The sequence below is a fragment of the Callionymus lyra genome, chromosome 7 (assembly GCF_982586985.1).
Source record: "Callionymus lyra chromosome 7, fCalLyr1.hap1.1, whole genome shotgun sequence".
NCBI classification, from domain to species: Eukaryota; Metazoa; Chordata; class Actinopteri; order Syngnathiformes; family Callionymidae; genus Callionymus; species Callionymus lyra.
In genome coordinates, this window is record NC_141824.1 from 1,195,402 (window position 1) to 1,217,901 (window position 22,500).

Consider the following 22,500-nt stretch of genomic DNA (forward strand, 5'->3'; position numbering starts at 1 on the left):
CACAATTACATATGTATACATTTACATGGTTGGTGTGTGTAAATGTGTAAAAATGTTTATGTGTGTGTACATGTGTAGATGTGTATATGTTTGTGTGTCTACAGAAGTGTGTACCTAGCCACAGAAGTGTACCTGGCCACAGAAGTGTGTACCTGGAGACAGAAGTGTGTACCTGGAGACAGAAGTGTGTACCTGGACACAGAAGTGTGTACCTGGAGACAGAAGTGTGTACCTGGACACAGAAGTGTGTACCTGGAGACAGAAGTGTGTACCTGGCCACAGAAGTGTGTACCTGGAGACAGAAGTGTGTACCTGGACACAGAAGTGTGTACCTGGAGACAGAAGTGTGTACCTGGACACAGAAGTGTGTACCTGACCATATAAGTGTGTACCTGACCATAGAAGTGTGTACCTGGACATAGAAGTGTGTACCTGGACACAGTAGTGTGTACCTGGACACAGAAGTGTGTACCTGACCATATAAGTGTGTACCTGACCATAGAAGTGTGTACCTGGACATAGAAGTGTGTACCTGGACACAGTAGTGTGTACCTGGACACAGAAGTGTGTACCTGGACATAGAAGTGTGTACCTGGACATATAAGTGTGTACCTGACCATAGAAGTGTGTACCTGACCATAGAAGTGTGTACCTGACCATAGAAGTGTGTATCTGAACATAGAAGTGTGTACCTGGACACCGGAGTGTGTACCTGGACACAGAAGTGTGTATCTGGACACAGGAGTGTGTATCTGGACACAGGAGTGTGTATCTGGACACAGGAGTGTGTACCTGCAGACAGAAGTGTGTACCTGGACACAGGAGTGTGTACCTGGAGACAGAAGTGTGTACCTGGACACAGGAGTGTGTATCTGGACACAGGAGTGTGTACCTGGCCACGGGAGTGTGTATCTGGACACAGGAGTGTGTACCTGGACACAGAAGTGTGTATCTGGACACAGGAGTGTGTATCTGCAGACAGAAGTGTGTACCTGGACACAGGAGTGTGTATCTGAACACAGGAGTGTGTATCTGAACACAGGAGTGTGTACCTGACCATAGAAGTGTGTATCTGGACACAGGAGTGTGTACCTGGACACAGAAGTGTGTATCTGGACACAGGAGTGTGTATCTGGACACAGGAGTGTGTATCTGCAGACAGAAGTGTGTAACTGGACACAGGAGTGTGTACCTGGAGACAGAAGTGTGTACCTGGACACAGGAGTGTGTATCTGAACACAGGAGTGTGTACCTGACCATAGAAGTGTGTACCTGGACACAAAAGTGTGTACCTGACCATAGAAGTGTGTACCTGGCCACAGAAGTGTGTACCTGGAGACAGAAGTGTGTACCTGGAGACAGAAGTGTGTATCTGAACACAGGAGTGTGTATCTGACCATAGAAGTGTGTACCTGGCCACAGAAGTGTGTACCTGGAGACAGAAGTGTGTACCTGGACACAAAAGTGTGTATCTGACCATAGAAGTGTGTACCTGGCCACAGAAGTGTGTACCTGGAGACAGAAGTGTGTACCTGGACACAAAAGTGTGTATCTGAACACAGGAGTGTGTATCTGACCATAGAAGTGTGTACCTGGCCACAGAAGTGTGTACCTGGAGACAGAAGTGTGTACCTGGACACAAAAGTGTGTATCTGACCATAGAAGTGTGTACCTGGTCACAGAAGTGTGTACCTGGAGACAGAAGTGTGTAGCTGGAGACAGAAGTGTGTACCTTGCAGTTGTGCGGACAGGGACTCCTGGTGCTGCTGGTACTTCAAGGCTGTGCTCTCGGTCCTCTTGAGCTGCTGGTGCATCTCGTAGGACATCAAGCCTCCATACAAGAGTCCACACACCAGCGTGAGCAGCAGCAGACTCTGGAAGATCCTGCGCTGTCTCCTCGAAAACACTCCGTTCCCCATGATGTCTCTGGACCTTCGAACTTCTCCTCAGCGGAACTTTTGCTCCACTTTATGCTCCAGACTCTGCATTATTTCCTCAACTTTCTTCTTCTCGCTTCTCAACTTATCGACGCTCGACGTCAACTTGTTGTTTCCTCGAGAGAAAGTTTTCCAAAGCAGGTCTGGAGGAGCTTCGAGCGTCAGAGCCGTGATTGAGTCCCAGAAGATGAAGGAGAAGAAGAAGAAGAAGAAGAAGCGACACCTTTAACTTCAGATACGTGTCAACAGAACCGCTGCCATTCTGCTGCACCTCGACAGGAAGTCCCGCCCCCACTGACGACACCCCGCCCCTCTGCCCGCTCACTCGTCATCACACACGTCAATCAAAGTCAAGCACAGGAGGACGTGTCAACTGGGCTGTTCTAAAAGCTTGATTATATATAATAATAATAATATAAACATCAATAATAATAATAATAATAATATAAACATTAATAATAATAATAGTAATATAATCATAATAATAGTAATAATAATATTAACATCAATAATAATAGTAATAACAATAATAATGATAATGATGATAATAATAATAATGATAATAAAAGAATAATAATAGTAATTATGATATTAATATAATAATTATGATAATAATAATATAATAATTAGAATGACAATAATAATGATTTAAACAGTAACAATAAAACAAATGCATCTTTCTGCCTCTTGTAAATGATCTAATATTCAACACCATCATCAGACATACGTGGCTCATAGTTACACAATTATCTTTAAAACAACTGAACAACTGAACTCTCCCTTCAATCCCACAGTTTTGTCATAAACAGAATCAATTAATTAGAGATTAAACGAGTTAATACTGTCTCGACTGAAATCAACACTTTAACTGGAACAACTGACACCTAAGAATAAAGTGTATTCAGAGTCTGTGCGAGAAAACAAGGTTTATTACAAACAAACATGAAACAATATCACTTTATTTAAATAACATATGAATCAAAAACACTGTTATTGTATAAAACATCTCTGAGTTTTGATGAAATAAAAGAAATGTTGATTTAGACCAAAAGAAAGAACATCAGCTTAAAAAAGTAAACAATTGAGGTAGAAAAGTTTATTTTACTGTTTATCACAGAAACTTGGAAATAAATGTTTAACATTTAGTCTCAAAGTCAAGAAGTATTTTTACTGTAAACATCGCAGTTCATGTCACGACATCAGGACTTTAGAAGTCAGTCGTGTCAATCATGAGATCTGATCGTGTCAATCATGAGATCTGATCATGTCAATCATGAGATCTGATCGTGTCAATCATGAGATCTGATCGTGTCAATCATGAGATCTGATGACGATCATGTCAATCATGAGATCTGATCGTGTCAATCATGAGATCTGATCATGTCAATCATGAGATCTGATCATGTCAATCATGAGATCTGATCGTGTCAATCATGAGATCTGATCATGTCAATCATGAGATCTGATCATGTCAATTATGAGATCTGATCGTGTCAATCATGAGATCTGATCGTGTCAATCATGAGAACTGATCATGTCAATCATGAGATCTGATCGTGTCAATCATGGGATCTGATCGTGTCAATCATGAGATCTGATGATGATCATGTCAATCATGAGATCTGATGACGACCATGAGATCTGATGACGATCATGTCAATCATGAGATCTGATCGTGTCAATCATGAGATCTGATCATGTCAATCATGAGATCTGATCGTGTCAATCATGAGATCTGATCACGATCATGAGATCTGATGACGATCATGTCAATCATGAGATCTGATCGTGTCAATCATGAGATCTGATGACGATCATGTCAATCATGAGATCTGATCACGATCATGTCAATCATGAGAACTGATGACGATCATGTCAATCATGAGAACTGATGACGATCATGTCAATCATGAGAACTGATGACGATCATGTCAATCATGAGATCTGATGACGATCATGTCAATCATGAGAACTGATGACGATCATGTCATTCATGAGAACTGATGACGATCATGTCAATCATGAGAACTGATGACGATCATGTCATTCATGAGATCTGATGACGATCATGTCAATCATGAGAACTGATGGCGATCATGTCAATCATGAGAACTGATGACGATCATGTCAATCATGAGAACTGATGACGATCATGTCAATCATGAGATCTGATGACGATCATGTCAATCATGAGAACTGATGGCGATCATGTCAATCATGAGAACTGATGACGATCATGTCAATCATGAGATCTGATGACGATCATGTCAATCATGAGATCATGATCATGTCAATCATGAGATCTGATGACGATCATGTCAATCATGAGATCTGATGACGATCATGTCAATCATGAGATCATGAGAATGTCAATCATGAGATCTGATCACAATCATGTCAATCATGAGATCTGATGACGATCATGTCAATCATGAGATCATGATCATGTCAATCATGAGATCTGATCACAATCATGTCAATCATGAGATCATAATCATGTCAATCATGAGATCTGATCACGATCATGTCAATCATGAGATCTGATCACGATCATGTCAATCATGAGATCTGATCACGATCATGTCAATCATGAGATCATAATCATGTCAATCATGAGATCTGATCACGATCATGTCAATCATGAGATCTGATCACGATCATGTCAATCATGAGATCTGATCACAATCATGTCAATCATGAGATCATAATCATGTCAATCATGAGATCTGATCACGATCATGTCAATCATGAGATCTGATCACGATCATGTCAATCATGAGATCTGATCACGATCATGTCAATCATGAGATCATGATCATGTCAATCATGAGATCTGATCACGATCATGTCAATCATGAGATCTGATCACGATCATGTCAATCATGAGATCTGATCACGATCATGTGTCTCAGGAGTTCGGAATGTTGACCTCAATAGAAAATACCAATATTTGACTGAAAATAGATCCTGGTAGAAAACAGGCACGTCAAGAGAGGACGAAGAACACGTGAAGGTTCTTCTTCAACATGGCAGTGTCAAGCACGAGGCAGAACAGAAGGTCCTGAAGCTCTAGAGAACAGACGAGTCCTCCTCGTCACACAGTAGAGGTTCCTGCTCTGTGACCCGGACCAGAGCTTTGCTGGAGTTCTTCTTGTAGATGATGAACTGCAGAGTGATCTGGTGACGTTAAGGTCGTGACACATGCAGTGAAAACAAGGTTCATCTGGAGGAACATGAATCAAAGCATCTTCATAAACCTCTACAATATATTTCTTCATTCATCTGTTTTCACTGTTGTCTCAGGGTCAAGGTGACTCCAGGCACAAAAACAAACGTGCATGTTGTATCCCTTGTGTTGTCTCAGGGTCAAAGTGAACGACCTCCATCACTGCATATGTATGGAAGCCAGGTTGACCTTTGACCCAGAGACAACACAAGGGTTAAACATGAATTATCAGCTAAAATGATTGAACTTTTAAATAATTTTTTATTGAACGATAACATTTTCTAAAAGTGATTTGTTGTGAATATTAATAACGTTTAATATTTGTATCTATTGATTTACATTGATTTATATTGAACTCAAGGCTGAATCAAACAATATTTAACTTTCATTAAAATATATATAACTTAATGGTTTTAATTAATTGTTTTTAACTAAATGTTTTTAATTCAATTTTTTTAATTAGATGTTTTTATTTGAATGCTTTTAATTAAATGTTTTTAATTGCATTTTTATTTTTTTTAACTAAATATATTTAACTAGTTTTTAATTAAATGTTTTTAATTAAATGTTTTTATTTAAATGTTTTAATTAAATATCTTTGAATAAATATTTTTAACTCAATTTTTTTAATTAGATGTTTTTATTTGAATGCTTTTAATTAAATGTTTTTAATTACATTTTTATTTAAATATTTTTAACTAAATGTTTTTTAATAAAAATATTTTAATTAAATGTTTTAATTAAATGTTCTTAATTAAATGTTTTTAATTAAATTATTTTATTTAAATGTTTTAATTTTAAAAAAATTAAATATTTTTAATTAAATGATTTTAACTAAATGTTTTTAATAAATGTTTTTAATTAAATGGTATCTAAACTTGCTCATAAAGTCACTAGAAACAACTTCTACTGTGAATGACTGAAGGATACAAAGAGGTCGAGGATCAAAACACCGACGCTGCTGATCAACCAGGCCAAGTGTTTGATGACGAAGGTGCGTCTGGAGCTTCTCAGAGCTGGAAGAACCAGGACGACACTCAAACCGTACGTGGTGTTTCCCATCATGGCCAGAGCGAACAAGAAGTAGGAGGTTCCTTCAGTGGAGCGTCGCTGGAACTAGACATGAGGACCAGACTTCTATCATCATCACCAGACTGAGAAACACTTGCTTTAACAGCAGTTAAACATCTCACGATGTTCTTCATGAGACTTGAAGGACTCACGTTCTTGTACAGCTGCGGGAGGCGAGACAGCAGGTAGAAGATGGAGGACACGTAGCCACAGATGTAGCCACTTATCTCCATTGATCTGGAGCTCGTGGTTCCCTGAGAACACGAAGAAACACTGGACCTCAGGTGGAACAGAAGGATCTTCTGACCCACCTCAGCATGGACGTCGATGAAGAGTCTAGGCAGAGACAGCAGGACGAGTGTTCCAGCTCCACACCACAGGAGACACATCCACTTCAACACGGGTCTCTCTGGAAGAACAAACACTTGGACGTCACTGCGGACGCGACACGTGCAGGAACTCACTGGTGCTGGAGCCGTTCTTGATCTTGTAGTAGATGAACTGGGAGATGAGGACCAGGTCTGTGACGATGTAGGAAATCACTGCCACGATCTGAATAAATCAATGATCAACAAATCTATTCCTTCTCTGAGGTGTTCACAGGAAGTTGATATTGTTTGTTAAAAGAATGTCAAGATAAAATGGATTGAAAACAGTCTCTGAACCTCAGAAAATATACATTTAGAACCTGCTTGGACTAAATATTAATCTTGTTCTCCAGAACTAGCTGCAGGTTCTTCAACCACACGTGTGTGTTTGTTGTCCTGACAACAGGTGTGTTTGTTGTCCTGACAACAGGTGTGTTTGTTGTCCTGACAACAGGTGTGTTTGTTGTCCTGACAACACGTGTGTTTGTTGTCCTGACAACAGGTGTGTTTGTTGTCCTGACAACACGTGTGTTTGTTGTCCTGACAACACGTGTGTTTGTTGTCCTGACAACAGGTGTGTTTGTTGTCCTGACAACAGGTGTGTTTGTTGTCCTGACAACACGTGTGTTTGTTGTCCTGACAACAGGTGTGTTTGTTGTCCTGACAACACGTGTGTTTGTTGTCCTGACAACACGTGTGTTTGTTGTCCTGACAACAGGTGTGTTTGTTGTCCTGACAACAGGTGTGTTTGTTGTCCTGACAACACGTGTGTTTGTTGTCCTGACAACACGTGTGTTTGTTGTCCTGACAACAGGTGTGCTTGTTGTCCTGACAACACATGTGTTTGTTGTCCTGACAACACGTGTGTTTGTTGTCCTGACAACACGTGTGTTTGTTGTCCTGACAACAGGTGTGTATGTTGTCCTGACAACAGGTGTGTTTGTTGTCCTGACAACACGTGTGTTTGTTGTCCTGACAACACGTGTGTTTGTTGTCCTGACAACAGGTGTGTTTGTTGTCCTGACAACAGGTGTGTTTGTTGTCCTGACAACACGTGTGTTTGTTGTCCTGACAACAGGTGTGTTTGTTGTCCTGACAACAGGTGTGTTTGTTGTCCTGACAACAGGTGTGTTTGTTGTCCTGACAACACCCGTGTTTGTTGTCCTGACAACACGTGTGTTTGTTGTCCTGACAACACGTGTGTTTGTTGTCCTGACAACAGGTGTGTTTGTTGTCCTGACAACAGGTGTGTTTGTTGTCCTGACAACAGGTGTGTTTGTTGTCCTGACAACACCCGTGTTTGTTGTCCTGACAACACGTGTGTTTGTTGTCCTGACAACACGTGTGTTTGTTGTCCTGACAACAGGTGTGTTTGTTGTCCTGACAACACGTGTGTTTGTTGTCCTGACAACAGGTGTGTTTGTTGTCCTGACAACACGTGTGTTTGTTGTCCTGACAACACGTGTGTTTGTTGTCCTGACAACACGTGTGTTTGTTGTCCTGACAACACGTGTGGTTCAATCCAGCAGAAGTGAAGGTCACAGATGTAAACACCTGAGGTCACTACAGGGCTTCACCTGGATAGGTAACTGGCGGGTGAGGTATCCTCCTGCGAAGCTGGTAACATCTCCGCTGAAGAGGCAGAAGAGGAAGCCGAAGGACATGGCCTCCTCCACCCTCCCGCTCCGGTACGCCTCGTACACCTGCCTGCAGGTACGAGCGTCAGCCACAGACCGGACGCTCGTGCACGTACACTCACGGGATCGTGGACAACAGGAAGCAGGTCATGGACACGAGTCCCACGACGACGCTCAGGTACTCCCAGGTGTTCTCCACACACTCCTCCAGCAGGTACAGGATCCACGGGGTTCCATTGACACACAGTGACCTCTGACCCTGAGAACTCCAGTTGTGAGTCACCGTCTTCCACTGTCCACTGCTGGCCATGGACCACACTAGCTCTGCTCGTCCTCCAGGGGTCTGCGAGGAGACATTTCATGACGACAACAAAGTGACGTCACTCACACTCGACGAGCACGCGAGTGATAAAGAAAAACAAAAGACGAAAAACAACAAAACACAGCAGGCGGTCAAACGGTTTTATCGAGTGCAAGCGATGACCCGGTTCCGTTAGCATCGTTAGCCAGCGAGCTAAATGAAGCTAATAATGAAGCTAACGTAAAGCTAACGTAAAGCTAACGTAAAGATCAAACTTCTCACTTGGCTGAGCTGCAGGTTGGACTCGTGTCTCCAGGATGAATCCACATCTTCAGACGAACATGGATCCCCTCAGAGCAGGGACTTCATGAAATGATGATGATGATGGTGATGATGAAGATGATGCTCTCATCCGAGATCCAGGGCGACTACAGAGGAAGCTCACATCCGGTAGGTAGTTTCAGAACAAAATAAAAACACTTTATTTTAGCTAAATGTGATGAACCGAGACTTGATCGAATATGTGTTTGAAGATAAATAACATTCATCTAATCAAACCTTTTCTATTAGTAACATGAACCGGTTTCTGCTTTTCTTTTGAAGGATGGGATGTCAGCGGATGAAGCTTCATTCAAAGACGTTTTAATTTCCAGAAGCGACGTTTTGTCTTGAAATACGTCTTTTGTTGTTTTATTGTTTTATTACATTTGATATGAAAATAGAGTGAAGATGAATTGAACGATCTCTTCAGATGTAATACTAAGGAAGACCACTAGAGCCCGCCAAAATATTCACTGACCCTCTTGTTATCTTTGATACGAAATGAAAATCTTTCAGATGTTTCTTCAAAATAACCTTTAAACGCACATTATTACTGTATTAGTCAAGAAACTCTGGTCCCTTTTCTTATGTATTTATGTATCATGTACTTAATGTTTTTATTTCATTGCTTCATTACTGTCAACTGTTGACATCTAAGCGTGTTATTGAACCTGTGGGTCCATAGACTGAATCTTCAACATATTAAGATCATTTATCAATAAATCATCTCATTCTAACTTCTTCCATCAAAATCTTGCATTTGTGTTTTTTATTAAATCATGACGAGGCGTCGACGTCATAAGCCCCGCCCCTTCTCATGCACCTGTTGCTGTGCGCTTCTATGTCCGGCCGCGTGGTGGCGCAGTTGCGTGTCAGACGAGGATGTTGTCTGTGCTCGGAGGCAGCAGAGGATTCTTCTCGACGGCTCGGTGAACCTTCTCCGTGGACCAGCACCAGGCAGGTAAGAACGCTCACCTGCTCCGTGACCGCGCGCACGTGTACGCAGGGAAATGACGTGACGTCATCAACATTCCATGATGTCGGGAAAGTTTCGTGAACGAGCATCTCTGACTGTAGACTTGAGACGAACACAGTTATAACTTGACTGTTAATATCGTTGTTATTATCGTGTATTACATCATCACGTGACTTTGTTACTGTTTCAGTCCATGAATCAAAGTTAGTCCCGAAATAAATCCTTAATGCATTTGACATACAATAGAGAGAAGAATGAAAACACTATTGTAGATTTTATTTTACGTCTATTTACAAAGTCGTATAATAGGACATATATATATTTATATTCCTGACATTATACATTTACATTTTATTGACATTATACGTTTGAATTTTATTGACATTATACATTTGATTTTATTTACATTATACATTTGAATTTTATTGACATTATGCATATTAATTTTATTGACATTATACATTTGGAATTTTATTGACATTATACATTTGAATTTTATTGACATTACACATATTAATTTTATTGACATTATACGTTTGAATTTTATTGACATTATACCTTTGAATTTTATTGACATTATACATTTGAATTTATTAACAATATACATTTGAATTTTATTAACATTATACATATTAATTTTACTGACAATATACATTTGAATTTTATTGACATTATACATATTAATTTTACTGACAATATACATTTGAATTTTATTGACATTATACATTTGAATTTTATTGACATTATACATTTGAATTTTATTGACATTATACATTTGAATTTTATTGACATTACACATATTAATTTTATTGACATTATACCTTTGAATTTTATTGACATTATACATTTGAATTTATTAACAATATACATTTGAATGTTATTAACATTATACATATTAATTTTACTGACAATATACAGTACATTTGAATTCTATTGACATTATACATTTTAATTTTATTGACATTATACATTTGAATTTTATTGACATTACACACTTTAGTTTGATTGACATATGAGATTCTCCCGACATGTAAACAAGTGTCTTCTTAAACTCTGTCATGAATAATGAACGGCTCAGAAGGTGCTAAGATTGAATCCAGCGAGTGAAGGTTCACGTCTCTGCTGCTCAGTCTCTCAGCTTGATTGACATGAACCTTTCAATCTCTCAGCTTGATTGACATGAACCTTTCAATCTCTCAGCTTGATTGACATGAACCTTTCAATCTCTCAGCTTGATTGACATGATTTGAATCCTTCACACATTTCCTGGTTTCAAACACACTCTTACTTGAAGATACAACAACCAGACACGATACTTGAAGAAGCTCCTGAACATCTTGATGAACATGTGAAGACGTTAGACCTGCAGATGTTCTTCACTGACAAGATCTTTATCTTTAAATCCAACACAGATGAGCCTTTATTAGTAACTTCCATCAAAGCCTTGTTTAGTTATATTAGAATCATTTAACATTTCATTCTTCACTTGAATTTAAGAACAACTTTTATTTCAACTAATCTCTCAAACTCACACACACACACACAAACACATGCACACATGCACACACACGCACACATGCACACACACACACACACACACACACACACACACACACACAAACACAAGCACACATGCACACACACACACACATGCACACACACACACACATGCACACACAAACACACATGCACACACACACACAGACACACACACACACACACACGCACACATGCACACACACACACACATGCACACACACACACACATGCACACACAAACACACATGCACACACACACACAGACACACACAGACACACACACACACACACACACAACATTTACTGAAAACTCTTCTTTGTTTCTTGGTTTCTGTCAGGAATAGTTTGGAGATAAGTTTTGTTCCTGAGGTTTTCGTCTCTTGTTTGTTGTTTGTTTGTTGTTTGTTTGTTGTTTGTTTGTTGTTTGTTTCTCCTGCTCGTCTGGAACTTTGTCAGGAAAACAAAGACGTGATTAAAGTTTATGTTTTAAGATTTATTCCTCGTCTGGCTGTGAACGTCTGAGGCTGCAGGAGTGAAGAGTGAGAGAAGAGTGAGTCTTCCAGGTTAAACAAAGAACAGTGTGTGTCTGGAGCAGAAACACACTCATGCAGCCTCTGAACTCCCATGATGCATCTGTTCACACTTTCAAAGCTTGTGTGACTTTAAATCTGACGCGAGTTTGATTCACTGAACGAGAGGTTTGTGTTTGAAAATCTGCTTCTTGAGTTCACTGAGGTTCATGGAGGATTGTTGGAATTCTTAGTGTTCTCGTGACACTCAAGCACACACACACACACACACACACACACACACACACACACACACACACACACACACACACACACACAGACACAGACACATTCACACACACACACTCCCACACACACACAGACACAGACACAGACACAGACACATTCACACACTCCCACACACACACACACAGACACAGACACAGACACACACACACACACACACACACACACACACACACACACACACACACACACACACACACACACACACACACACAGACACACACACATTCACACACACACACTCCCACACACACACAGACACAGACACAGACACAGACACACACACACACACACACACACACACACACACACAGACACACACACATTCACACACACACACTCCCACACACACACAGACACAGACACAGACACAGACACACACACACACACACACACACACACACACACACACACACACACAGACATAGACACAGACACATTCACACACACACACTCCCACACACACACAGACACAGACACAGACACACACACACACACACACACACAGACATAGACACAGACACAGACACATTCACACACACACACTCCCACACACACACACACACACACACACACACACACACACACACACACACACACACACACACACACACACAGACACACACACAGACACATTCACACACACACACTCCCACACACACACACACACTTGTATGTTATTCTTATGTCGAGTCTTCTAATGTTTGAATGTTAAATCGAAGACACTGTGAGTTTAATGGTTAACCTGCAGTGACTCATCACCTGAACAACTACACAACTCTTGTTATCCACTGACCAACAATGTCGCACTCAGATGCTGTTGTGTTGTTTCTGTTGACATTTACACAAAGGTCATTCACACTATGACAACAAAGGTTAAAGTTCAACAGACCTTCCTCGTCTCCATGGTAACAGGCCTCAGCCCTCAAAAGACCAGACTGGTAATACCTGTCCGTGGCCAGCAGAGGGCGCCGTGAAGCAGAATCTTCCCTCGTTCCATCTGATGTCAAAAGATCCTCAGCGTCATAGAGGAAACTTCCCAGGATGCACCAGCTGTTGAGTCGTGTGCTGGGCCTGAGGGACTTGTCTCGAGCCGGAGATCTTTTCTCACTGGAAGACGCCGAGATCGAGGCGGGTCTTTCTCAGGCGCTGGACCAGATCAAGTCCATCTCCTGCTCCCCGGTCAGTACCTGTCACTCACCTGCGTGACCTGCTCCGTCTGACCTCCGTCTGACCTCCGTCTGACCTCTGTCTGCAGGACTACCTGACCAACGACAACGACCAGGCCGTGGTGGAGATCTGTATCACTCGCATCACCAGCGCCATCCGAGAGACCGGCAGCATCCACAGGCACAGCCGGGCCCTGGTGGGTCTGTGGGAGTCTTGTCTGGACCTGACGCCGCACAACACGGAGGACACAACGCACAACACGACGCACAACACGGAGGACACGACGCACAACACGACGCACAACACGGAGGACACGCCGCACACCAAGATCGCTTCTGACATCACCAGCTGCATCCTGCAGGTACTCCTCTCCATCCATGCCGTGAACTGTCACAGGTCAGAGGTCAGAGGTCAGGAGAGAAGCGACCACATGTGAAACAAGTTTCATGAAAAATGCATCAAAACATAAAGAAATACTAAGTAAGTTAGTAATTTTTATTTATATAGCGCTTTTCTAGACCAGGGTCACAAAGCGCTTTAACAATCAAAACAATATTCAATAAAGTACATACTTTAAAGATCAAGATAATACTGAGAACAACACAGGAGTTCCAGAAATTCAAGGAAAAGCCTGAACAAATAGAAACGTCTTAAGATGTTTCTTGAAGGAGTCAGTAGATCATCAAACACAGATGTTTCTTGAAGGAGTCAGTAGATCATCAAACACAGATGTTTCTTGAAGGAGTCAGTAGATCATCAAACACAGATGTTTCTTGAAGGAGTCAGTAGATCATCAAACACAGATGTTTCTTGAAGGAGTCAGTAGATCATCAAACACACATGTTTCTTGAAGGAGTCAGTAGATCATCAAACACAGATGTTTCTTGAAGGAGTCAGTAGATCATCAAACACACATGTTTCTTGAAGGAGTCAGTAGATCATCAAACACACATGTTTCTTGAAGGAGTCAGTAGATCATCAAACACAGATGTTTCTTGAAGGAGTCAGTAGATCATCAAACACACATGTTTCTTGAAGGAGTCAGTAGATCATCAAACACACATGTTTCTTGAAGGAGTCAGTAGATCATCAAACACACATGTTTCTTGAAGGAGTCAGTAGATCATCAAACACAGATGTTTCTTGAAGGAGTCAGTAGATCATCAAACACAGATGTTTCTTGAAGGAGTCAGTAGATCATCAAACACAGATGTTTCTTGAAGGAGTCAGTAGATCATCAAACACAGATGTTTCTTGAAGGAGTCAGTAGATCATCAAACACAGATGTTTCTTGAAGGAGTCAGTAGATCATCAAACACAGGTGTTTCTTGAAGGAGTCAGTAGATCATCAAACACAGGTGTTTCTTGAAGGAGTCAGTAGATCATCAAACACAGATGTTTCTTGAAGGAGTCAGTAGATCATCAAACACAGAGATGTTTCTTGAAGGAGTCAGTAGATCATCAAACACAGATGTTTCTTGAAGGAGTCAGTAGATCATCAAACACAGATGTTTCTTGAAGGAGTCAGTAGATCATCAAACACAGATGTTTCTTGAAGGAGTCAGTAGATCATCAAACACAGATGTTTCTTAAAGGAGTCAGTAGATCATCAAACACAGAGATGTTTCTTGAAGGAGTCAGTAGATCATCAAACACAGATGTTTCTTGAAGGAGTCAGTAGATCATCAAACACAGATGTTTCTTGAAGGAGTCAGTAGATCATCAAACACAGATGTTTCTTGAAGGAGTCAGTAGATCATTAAACACAGATGTTTCTTGAAGGAGTCAGTAGATCATCAAACACAGATGTTTCTTGAAGGAGTCAGTAGATCATCAAACACAGATGTTTCTTGAAGGAGTCAGTAGATCCATCAAGAACAAAGAGAGAGAAGATCGTTCCAAAGCTTAGGAGCAACAGCCTGAAAAGATTTCTCTCCTCTGGTCCTGAACCGTGTGCGTGGAACCATAAGTAGATTCTGATCCACAGACCAAAAAGATTCATAAAACAAAATAATGACAAAAGATTTAGTGAATGAAGACATTTGTGTTTATTACTTATTGTTGCTGTTTTCTCATTCAAACACTTACACACACACACACACACACACACCCACACAAACACACACACCTACACACACACACACACACACACTCACATACACACACACTCACAAACACACACACACCTACACACACACACACACACACACACACACACACTCACATACACACACACACCTACACACACACACACACACACACTCACACACACACACACACACACACACACACACACACACACACACACACACACACAAAGACACACAGCAGTTAATGTGTGAGTTGCCACCTTGTGGCACTTTTTTAGTGTGGTTTTCCACTCAAAACATTCTACTGAGGAGATAATTCCACCTTAAAAACAAATCATTAAGAACTTTAATAAGACAATTTGCATAAACAATGAATTAAATCGTAATAACTTAGTTTTTCTCACTGTCAGGGTCATTTAGACCCGTGTGTTGATCAAGCTCTTATGGTTCGATCAACTTTCATACTTTCAATGATTGTTAAAAGCAGTTTTTACCCTCAGTGTCCTGACGGGGGCGATGTTGCCCTTCCTATGTCTTTGCTCTGTCAAGGTTGCTGGTTCAATTCCTCGTTCCATGAACTGTCTCTGAACATGTTTCCTCAGAACTACAGCTGTCCGTCAGTCATGCTGCTGGCGGTTCCTGTGGCCGTTCGGTTCCTCGAGCGAAGGAACCTCGATCTGAGCAGGAACATGTCCAGTTATCTGTGTCTGGCGGCCATGAGTGGAGCTGAGCTGCTGACGCAACACACTCACGCCATCACCTGCAGCGTGACCGCAGGTACTGGTTCTGTGCAGGTTCTGGTTCTGACCCGTCATGACTTATGTAATAACCACTAACTTATGTCGCGACACAAGAGGTTCTACCTTCAAACAAGAGGTTCTACTTTCAAACAAGATGTTCTACCTTCAAACAAGAGGTTCTACCTTCAAACAAGAGGTTCTACTTTCAAACAAGATGTTCTACCTTCAAACAAGAGGTTCTACCTTCAAACAAGAGGTTCTACCTTCAAACAAGAGGTTCTATCTTCAAACAAGAGGTTCTACGTTCAAACAAGATGTTCTACCTTCAAACAAGATGTTCTACCTTCAAACAAGAGGTTCTACCTTCAAACAAGATGTTCTACTTTCAAACAAGATGTTCTACTTTCAAACAAGATGTTCTACCTTCAAACAAGAGGTTCTACCTTCAAACAAGATGTTCTACTTTCAAACAAGATGTTCTACCTTCAAACAAGAGGTTCTACCTTCAAACAAGATGTTCTACCTTCAAACAAGAGGTTCTACCTTCAAACAAGAGGTTCTACCTTCAAACAAGAGGTTCTACCTTCAAACAAGAGGTTCTATCTTCAAACAAGAGGTTCTACGTTCAAACAAGATGTTCTACCTTCAAACAAGATGTTCTACCTTCAAACAAGAGGTTCTACCTTCAAACAAGATGTTCTACTTTCAAACAAGATGTTCTACTTTCAAACAAGATGTTCTACCTTCAAACAAGAGGTTCTACCTTCAAACAAGATGTTCTACTTTCAAACAAGATGTTCTACCTTCAAACAAGAGGTTCTACCTTCAAACAAGAGGTTCTACCTTCAAACAAGAGGTTCTACCTTCAAACAAGAGGTTCTATCTTCAAACAAGATGTTCTACCTTCAAACAAGAGGTTTTACCTTCAAACAAGAGGTTCTACCTTCAAACAAGAGGTTCTACCTTCAAACAAGAGGTTCTACCTTCAAACAAGAGGTTCTATGTTCAAACAAGAGGTTCTACCTTCAAACAAGAGGTTCTACCTTCAAACAAGAGGTTCTACCTTCAAACGCTCAAGGAACAAACTTTAGAAAAACCAGCAGAACTAACGTGAAAATGATTCTTCAGGCGAGTGTGTTGTTGTTGTTGTGAACACATGAAGACACACACTCACACGAAGCTGCAGCACAACTGAACTGAACTGAACTTAGAAGTCAATTAGATTAGATACACACATGTAATACACACACACACGTAATACACTCACACACATGACACACACACACTCATGTGTAATACACACACACACATGTTATAGACACACACACGTAATACACACAAAGTCATAATACACACGAAATACACACACACACGTGTTACACACAAACAGGTAATACACACACACGTATGTGATCTTAAGCTCCGCCCACTGAAAACACGTTTTTCTGGAGATTTAATCTTGTTGACCATAACCACACCCACTCTGCTGTGATTGGTCAAGCATGGAGGTGTCATGAGTCGAGCAGGACAGGAGACCCAGACGCGGAAGTGAATAATCCTCGGAGAAATAGTTCAGAACAAAAGTCTTTTAATATTCCAGAAAAGGTCGGAAAGGACCGGAACAAAAAAACAGGACAGGCGCTCGGGACGGCAGGGCACGGCTGGAGATCAGGGTCTCGAACAGCAACTAAAAACAAAAGGGTAAAAAGACTCACGTGAGCAACTTAAAACGCTGACAACGTCAGGGTTCTTCAAAAGATAGTTCATTCAGAATTGCAAGCGCTGAGCGAGATCAGAGATGCCAACCTGGTCAGGAAACTGAATACTCTGGCGAGATCTTCCAGGTAGAGATGCTCCTTATCTGTGGGAAGAACCCGCCATTCAATCATCACCAGCCGCGCACCTGCCAGCGTCTGTCAAGACAAAACATGATGTTTAATGACACCAGAGTCGATACTAGTTGATGTTTAATGACACCAGAGTTGATACTAGTTGATGTTTAATGACACCAGAGTTGATACTAGTTGATGTTTAATGACACCAGAGTTGATACTAGTTGATGTTTAATGACACCAGAGTCGATACTAGTTGATGTTTAATGACACCAGAGTTGATACTAGTTGATGTTTAATGACACCAGAGTTGATACTAGTTGATGTTTAATGACACCAGAGTTGATACTAGTTGATGTTTAATGACACCAGAGTTGATACTAGTTGATGTTTAATGACACCAGAGTTGATACTAGTTGATGTTTAATGACACCAGAGTTGATACTAGTTGATGTTTAATGACACCAGAGTTGATACTAGTTGATGTTTAATGACACCAGAGTTGATACTAGTTGATGTTTAATGACAACAGAGTTGATACTAGTTGATGTTTAATTACACCAGAGATGATACTAGTTGATGTTTAATGACACCAGAGTTGATACTAGTTGATGTTTAATGACACCAGAGTTGATACTAGTTGATGTCTAATGACACCAGAGTTGATGCTAGTTGATGTTTAATGACACCAGAGTCGATACTAGTTGATGTTTAATGACACCAGAGTTGATGCTCGTTGATGTTTAATGACACCAGAGTCGATACTAGTTGATGTTTAATGACACCAGAGTTGATGCTAGTTGATGTTTAATGACACCAGAGTTGATACTAGTTGATGTTTAATGACACCAGAGTTGATACTAGTTGATGTTTAATGACACCAGAGTTGATACTAGTTGATGTTTAATGACACCAGAGTTGATACTAGTTGATGTTTAATGACACCAGAGTTGATGCTAGTTGATGTTTAATGACACCAGAGTTGATACTAGTTGATGTTTAATGACACCAGAGTTGATACTAGTTGATGTTTAATGACACCAGAGTTGATACTAGTTGATGTTTAATGACACCAGAGTTGATACTAGTTGATGTTTAATGACACCAGAGTTGATACTAGTTGATGTTTGATGACACCAGAGTTTATACTAGTTGATGTTTAATGACACCAGAGTTGATACTAGTTGATGTTTAATGACACCAGAGTTGATACTAGTTGATGTTTAATGACACCAGAGTTGATACTAGTTGATGTTTAATGACACCAGAGTTGATACTAGTTGATGTTTAATGACACCAGAGTTGATACTAGTTGATGTTTAATGACACCAGAGTTGATACTAGTTGATGTTTAATGACACCAGAGTTGATACTAGTTGATGTTTAATGACACCAGAGTTGATATTAGTTGATGTTTAATGACACCAGAGTTGATACTAGTTGATGTTTAATGACACCAGAGTTGATACTAGTTGATGTTTAATGACACCAGAGTTGATACTAGTTGATGTTTAATGACACCAGAGTTGATACTAGTTGATGTTTAATGACACCAGAGTTGATACTAGTTGATGTTTAATGACACCAGAGTTGATACTAGTTGATGTTTAATGACACCAGAGTTGATACTAGTTGATGTTTAATGACACCAGAGTTGATACTAGTTGATGTTTAATGACACCAGAGTTGATACTAGTTGATGTTTAATGACACCAGAGTTGATGCTAGTTGATGTTTAATGACACCAGAGTTGATACTAGTTGATGTTTAATGACACCAGAGTTGATACTAGTTGATGTTTAATGACACCAGAGTTGATACTAGTTGATGTTTAATGACACCAGAGTTGATACTAGTTGATGTTTAATGACACCAGAGTCGATACTAGTTGATGTTTAATGACACCAGAGTTGATACTAGTTGATGTTTAATGACACCAGAGTTGATACCAGTTGATGTTTAATGACACCAGAGTTGATACTAGTTGATGTTTAATGACACCAGAGTTGATACTAGTTGATGTTTAATGACACCAGAGTTGATACTAGTTGATGTTTAATGACACCAGAGTTGATACTAGTTGAAAGATCATATGTTTTCCATCCAATAATTAAAACATTGAAGTAAATAAGAAAAACACAAAATAAAGTTTATCCAGAAAAGTTTATTCAAACTTCTTACGATATAAATCAAGATCTTATTAAAAATATTGAAAACTATTTACAAAATACATTCATTATCTCATCAAACACAAAACAACAAACGATTACTTGTGTAAACATCATCCTCACTTATGTATCAAAAACATCAAATACAAACACAATCCAAAAACACTTGAGATGTGATAAAATTTTCATCATGTAAACAAATACAGGAAATAAAAGTAAAGTTGAAAGTAAAATCCAGCATCAACAACATGTTCCTCGGATCAAGTGCTGCAGAAACCTTGACTCAGTGGAATCTTGTGGAGGGTCATGTGACTCACCTGGTCCAGGTGTTCTGAGCGTCCAGCATGACGAGCTACGAAGCTAATGAAGAGCAACAAACACAAGTTCTTCCTCAGTTTAAACATAGAAATGTTCTCGACGGATGTTCTAGTTGGTGAACTGAGCTCCTCCGTGAGGCAGCATCTCCGTCACCCCCCAGGACACCAGGTTCCCTCTCCGCCCGCAGCCCTCGCCCTCAGGCCTGGCTAGCTGGGCGATCTGGTCCTCGGACAGAACCCGGTCCCACATGTTCACGCCCGTCATCTTCCCCGCGAACGACAGCTTGGGGTCGAAGCCTCCCTCGAAGCCTGGCATCCCGGAGCAGCAACCGTTCCTCTCCTGCCCCAGCTGCAGGGTTCCCCCGTCAGGTATGGTGTGACCTTCGGCGACGCCCGGCGTGGACGCCACCTTCCTCCCGCTCGCCCACAGGGAGGCCTGGCCCTGCTCCGAGGACCAGGCCCCGCACAGGTGCATCCATTCCGAGGTGGTGACCACGCCCGGCGCCTCCACCAGGTGGGCCTCGCCCCCGATGGTGAGGAAGGCAGAGGTTCTGCTCAGCAGGAGCTGGATCTCGTAGGGGTTGCGTCGGTTGCCGTAGGACAGCAGGACGGTCTTGTTGGACGCGGCGGTCGGTTTGACCCACATGCACACGGTGAAGGACGAGAGCGACAGAGGAGCATCAGGGACGACGGAGGTGAAGATGCGCCGGGATCTCATGGGGAAGAGGAGGATCATCTCACACCCTGTCCAAGAAGAGCAGTAGTTAGAACCAGCTTAAGACCATCTTAGATACATCTTAGGTCCATCTTAAGACTATCTTAAGACCATCTTACATCCATCTTAAGACCAACTTAAGACCATCTTATATCTGACTGAAGAGTGAAACCGCCTGTTAATAAAAAACATGTTCTTGTATAAATACTTTGACTTCTATGTCTTATCAGTCAAAGCCGGTTTTTAACTTCAAGACTTCAACTTTCATCATCTTCAGTCTCATCTTCATCACCCATTGACCTCCCTGACCTTGACCTTCCTAACTTTTCTTCTGCTCTTATACGAGGTTGAAGAATGAAAGAATGTAATGATGAGTTTCATGATACAGTGTCTTCCATTTGAAAGCCACTAGATGGCGCTCTCTGATCACGATAGATGAAGACAGAGATGATGGAGCAGGTGAAAGAAGGAAGAGTCCATGGATGACCTTCCTGAAGAAGAGTTTCAACTTAAACAATACTATTACTAATACTTATTAAATCCAGACTCTTTACGAAAGTGTTCTTGTTGATGAAGGTTGATGAAGGTTGATGAAGGTTGATGAAGGTTAATGAAGGTTGATGAAGGTTGATGAAGCTTCATGAAGGTTGATGAAGGTTGATAAAGGATGATGAAGGTTGATGAAGGTTGATGAAGGTTGATGAAGGTTGATGAAGGTTGATGAAGGTTGATGAAGGTTGATGAAGGAGGATTAAGGTTGCTAAAGGTTGATGAAGGTTGATGAAGCTTCATGAAGGTTGATGAAGGTTGATGAAGCTTCATGAAGGTTGATGAAGGTTGATGAAGCTTCATGAAGGTTGATGAAGGTTGATGAAGCTTCATGAAGGTTGATGAAGGTTGATGAAGCTTCATGAAGGTTGATGAAGGTTGATGAAGCTTCATAAAGGTTGATGAAGGTTGATGAAGCTTCATGAAGGTTGATGAAGGTTGATGAAGGTTCATGAAGGTTGATGAAGGTTGATGAAGGTTGATGAAGGTTGATGAAGCTTCATGAAGGTTCATGAAGGTTGATGAAGGTTCATGAAGGTTGATGAAGGTTGATGAAGCTTCATGAAGGTTGATGAAGCTTCATGAAGGAGGATTAAGGTTGATGAAGGTTGATGAAGGTTGATGAAGGTTGATGAAGAACCATGAAGGTTCATGAAGGTTGATGAAGGTTGATGAAGGTTGATAAAGGTTCATGAAGGTTCATGAAGGTTTATGAAGGTTGATGAAGC

The 22,500-nt window shown here is 40.8% G+C and overlaps 4 protein-coding genes across 7 annotated transcripts in view; 1 reads left to right on the forward strand and 3 right to left on the reverse strand.

The window, feature by feature from the left end:
- golim4a (golgi integral membrane protein 4a) overlaps positions 1-2,217 on the reverse strand; it is a 21,431-nt gene extending 19,214 nt beyond the window's left edge. For all 3 annotated transcript variants that reach the window (XM_087796149.1, XM_087796148.1, XM_087796147.1), the window contains exon 1: positions 1,733-2,217. In XM_087796149.1, coding sequence (XP_087652275.1) covers positions 1,733-1,919 — 187 coding nt within the window. In that variant the 5' untranslated portion in view covers positions 1,920-2,217. The remainder of the gene's footprint in view (positions 1-1,732) is intronic.
- A 2,644-nt stretch (positions 2,218-4,861) lies between these two features.
- On the reverse strand, positions 4,862-8,955 carry LOC148074591 (lysosomal amino acid transporter 1 homolog). Of its 2 annotated transcripts, XM_087795826.1 has the most exons (8): positions 8,823-8,955; positions 8,362-8,582; positions 8,180-8,309; positions 6,699-6,786; positions 6,546-6,643; positions 6,387-6,488; positions 6,094-6,279; positions 4,862-5,114 (listed from the first exon to the last, which is right to left on the reverse strand). In XM_087795826.1, the coding sequence occupies exons 2-8, from the start codon at positions 8,547-8,549 to the stop codon at positions 5,007-5,009; spliced, it is 900 nt and encodes a 299-aa protein (XP_087651952.1). In that variant the 5' UTR covers positions 8,550-8,582; positions 8,823-8,955; the 3' UTR covers positions 4,862-5,006. The 2 variants fall into 2 exon arrangements, with proteins under 2 accessions (XP_087651952.1, XP_087651951.1); XM_087795825.1 differs by having other exon boundaries at positions 6,387-6,643.
- Positions 8,956-13,235: 4,280 nt separating this feature from the next.
- Positions 13,236-22,500, forward strand: part of veph1 (ventricular zone expressed PH domain-containing 1) — a 70,533-nt gene continuing 61,268 nt past the window's right edge. Inside the window, exons 1-3 of the mRNA XM_087795654.1 lie at positions 13,236-13,373; positions 13,450-13,722; positions 16,054-16,228. Of these exons, the coding sequence (XP_087651780.1) occupies positions 13,236-13,373; positions 13,450-13,722; positions 16,054-16,228 (586 nt within the window). The remainder of the gene's footprint in view (positions 13,374-13,449; positions 13,723-16,053; positions 16,229-22,500) is intronic.
- Positions 20,168-22,500, reverse strand: part of ptx3a (pentraxin 3, long a) — a 6,205-nt gene continuing 3,872 nt past the window's right edge. Inside the window, exon 4 of the mRNA XM_087796245.1 lies at positions 20,168-21,252. Within this exon, the coding sequence (XP_087652371.1) occupies positions 20,618-21,252 (635 nt within the window). The 3' untranslated portion in view covers positions 20,168-20,617. The remainder of the gene's footprint in view (positions 21,253-22,500) is intronic.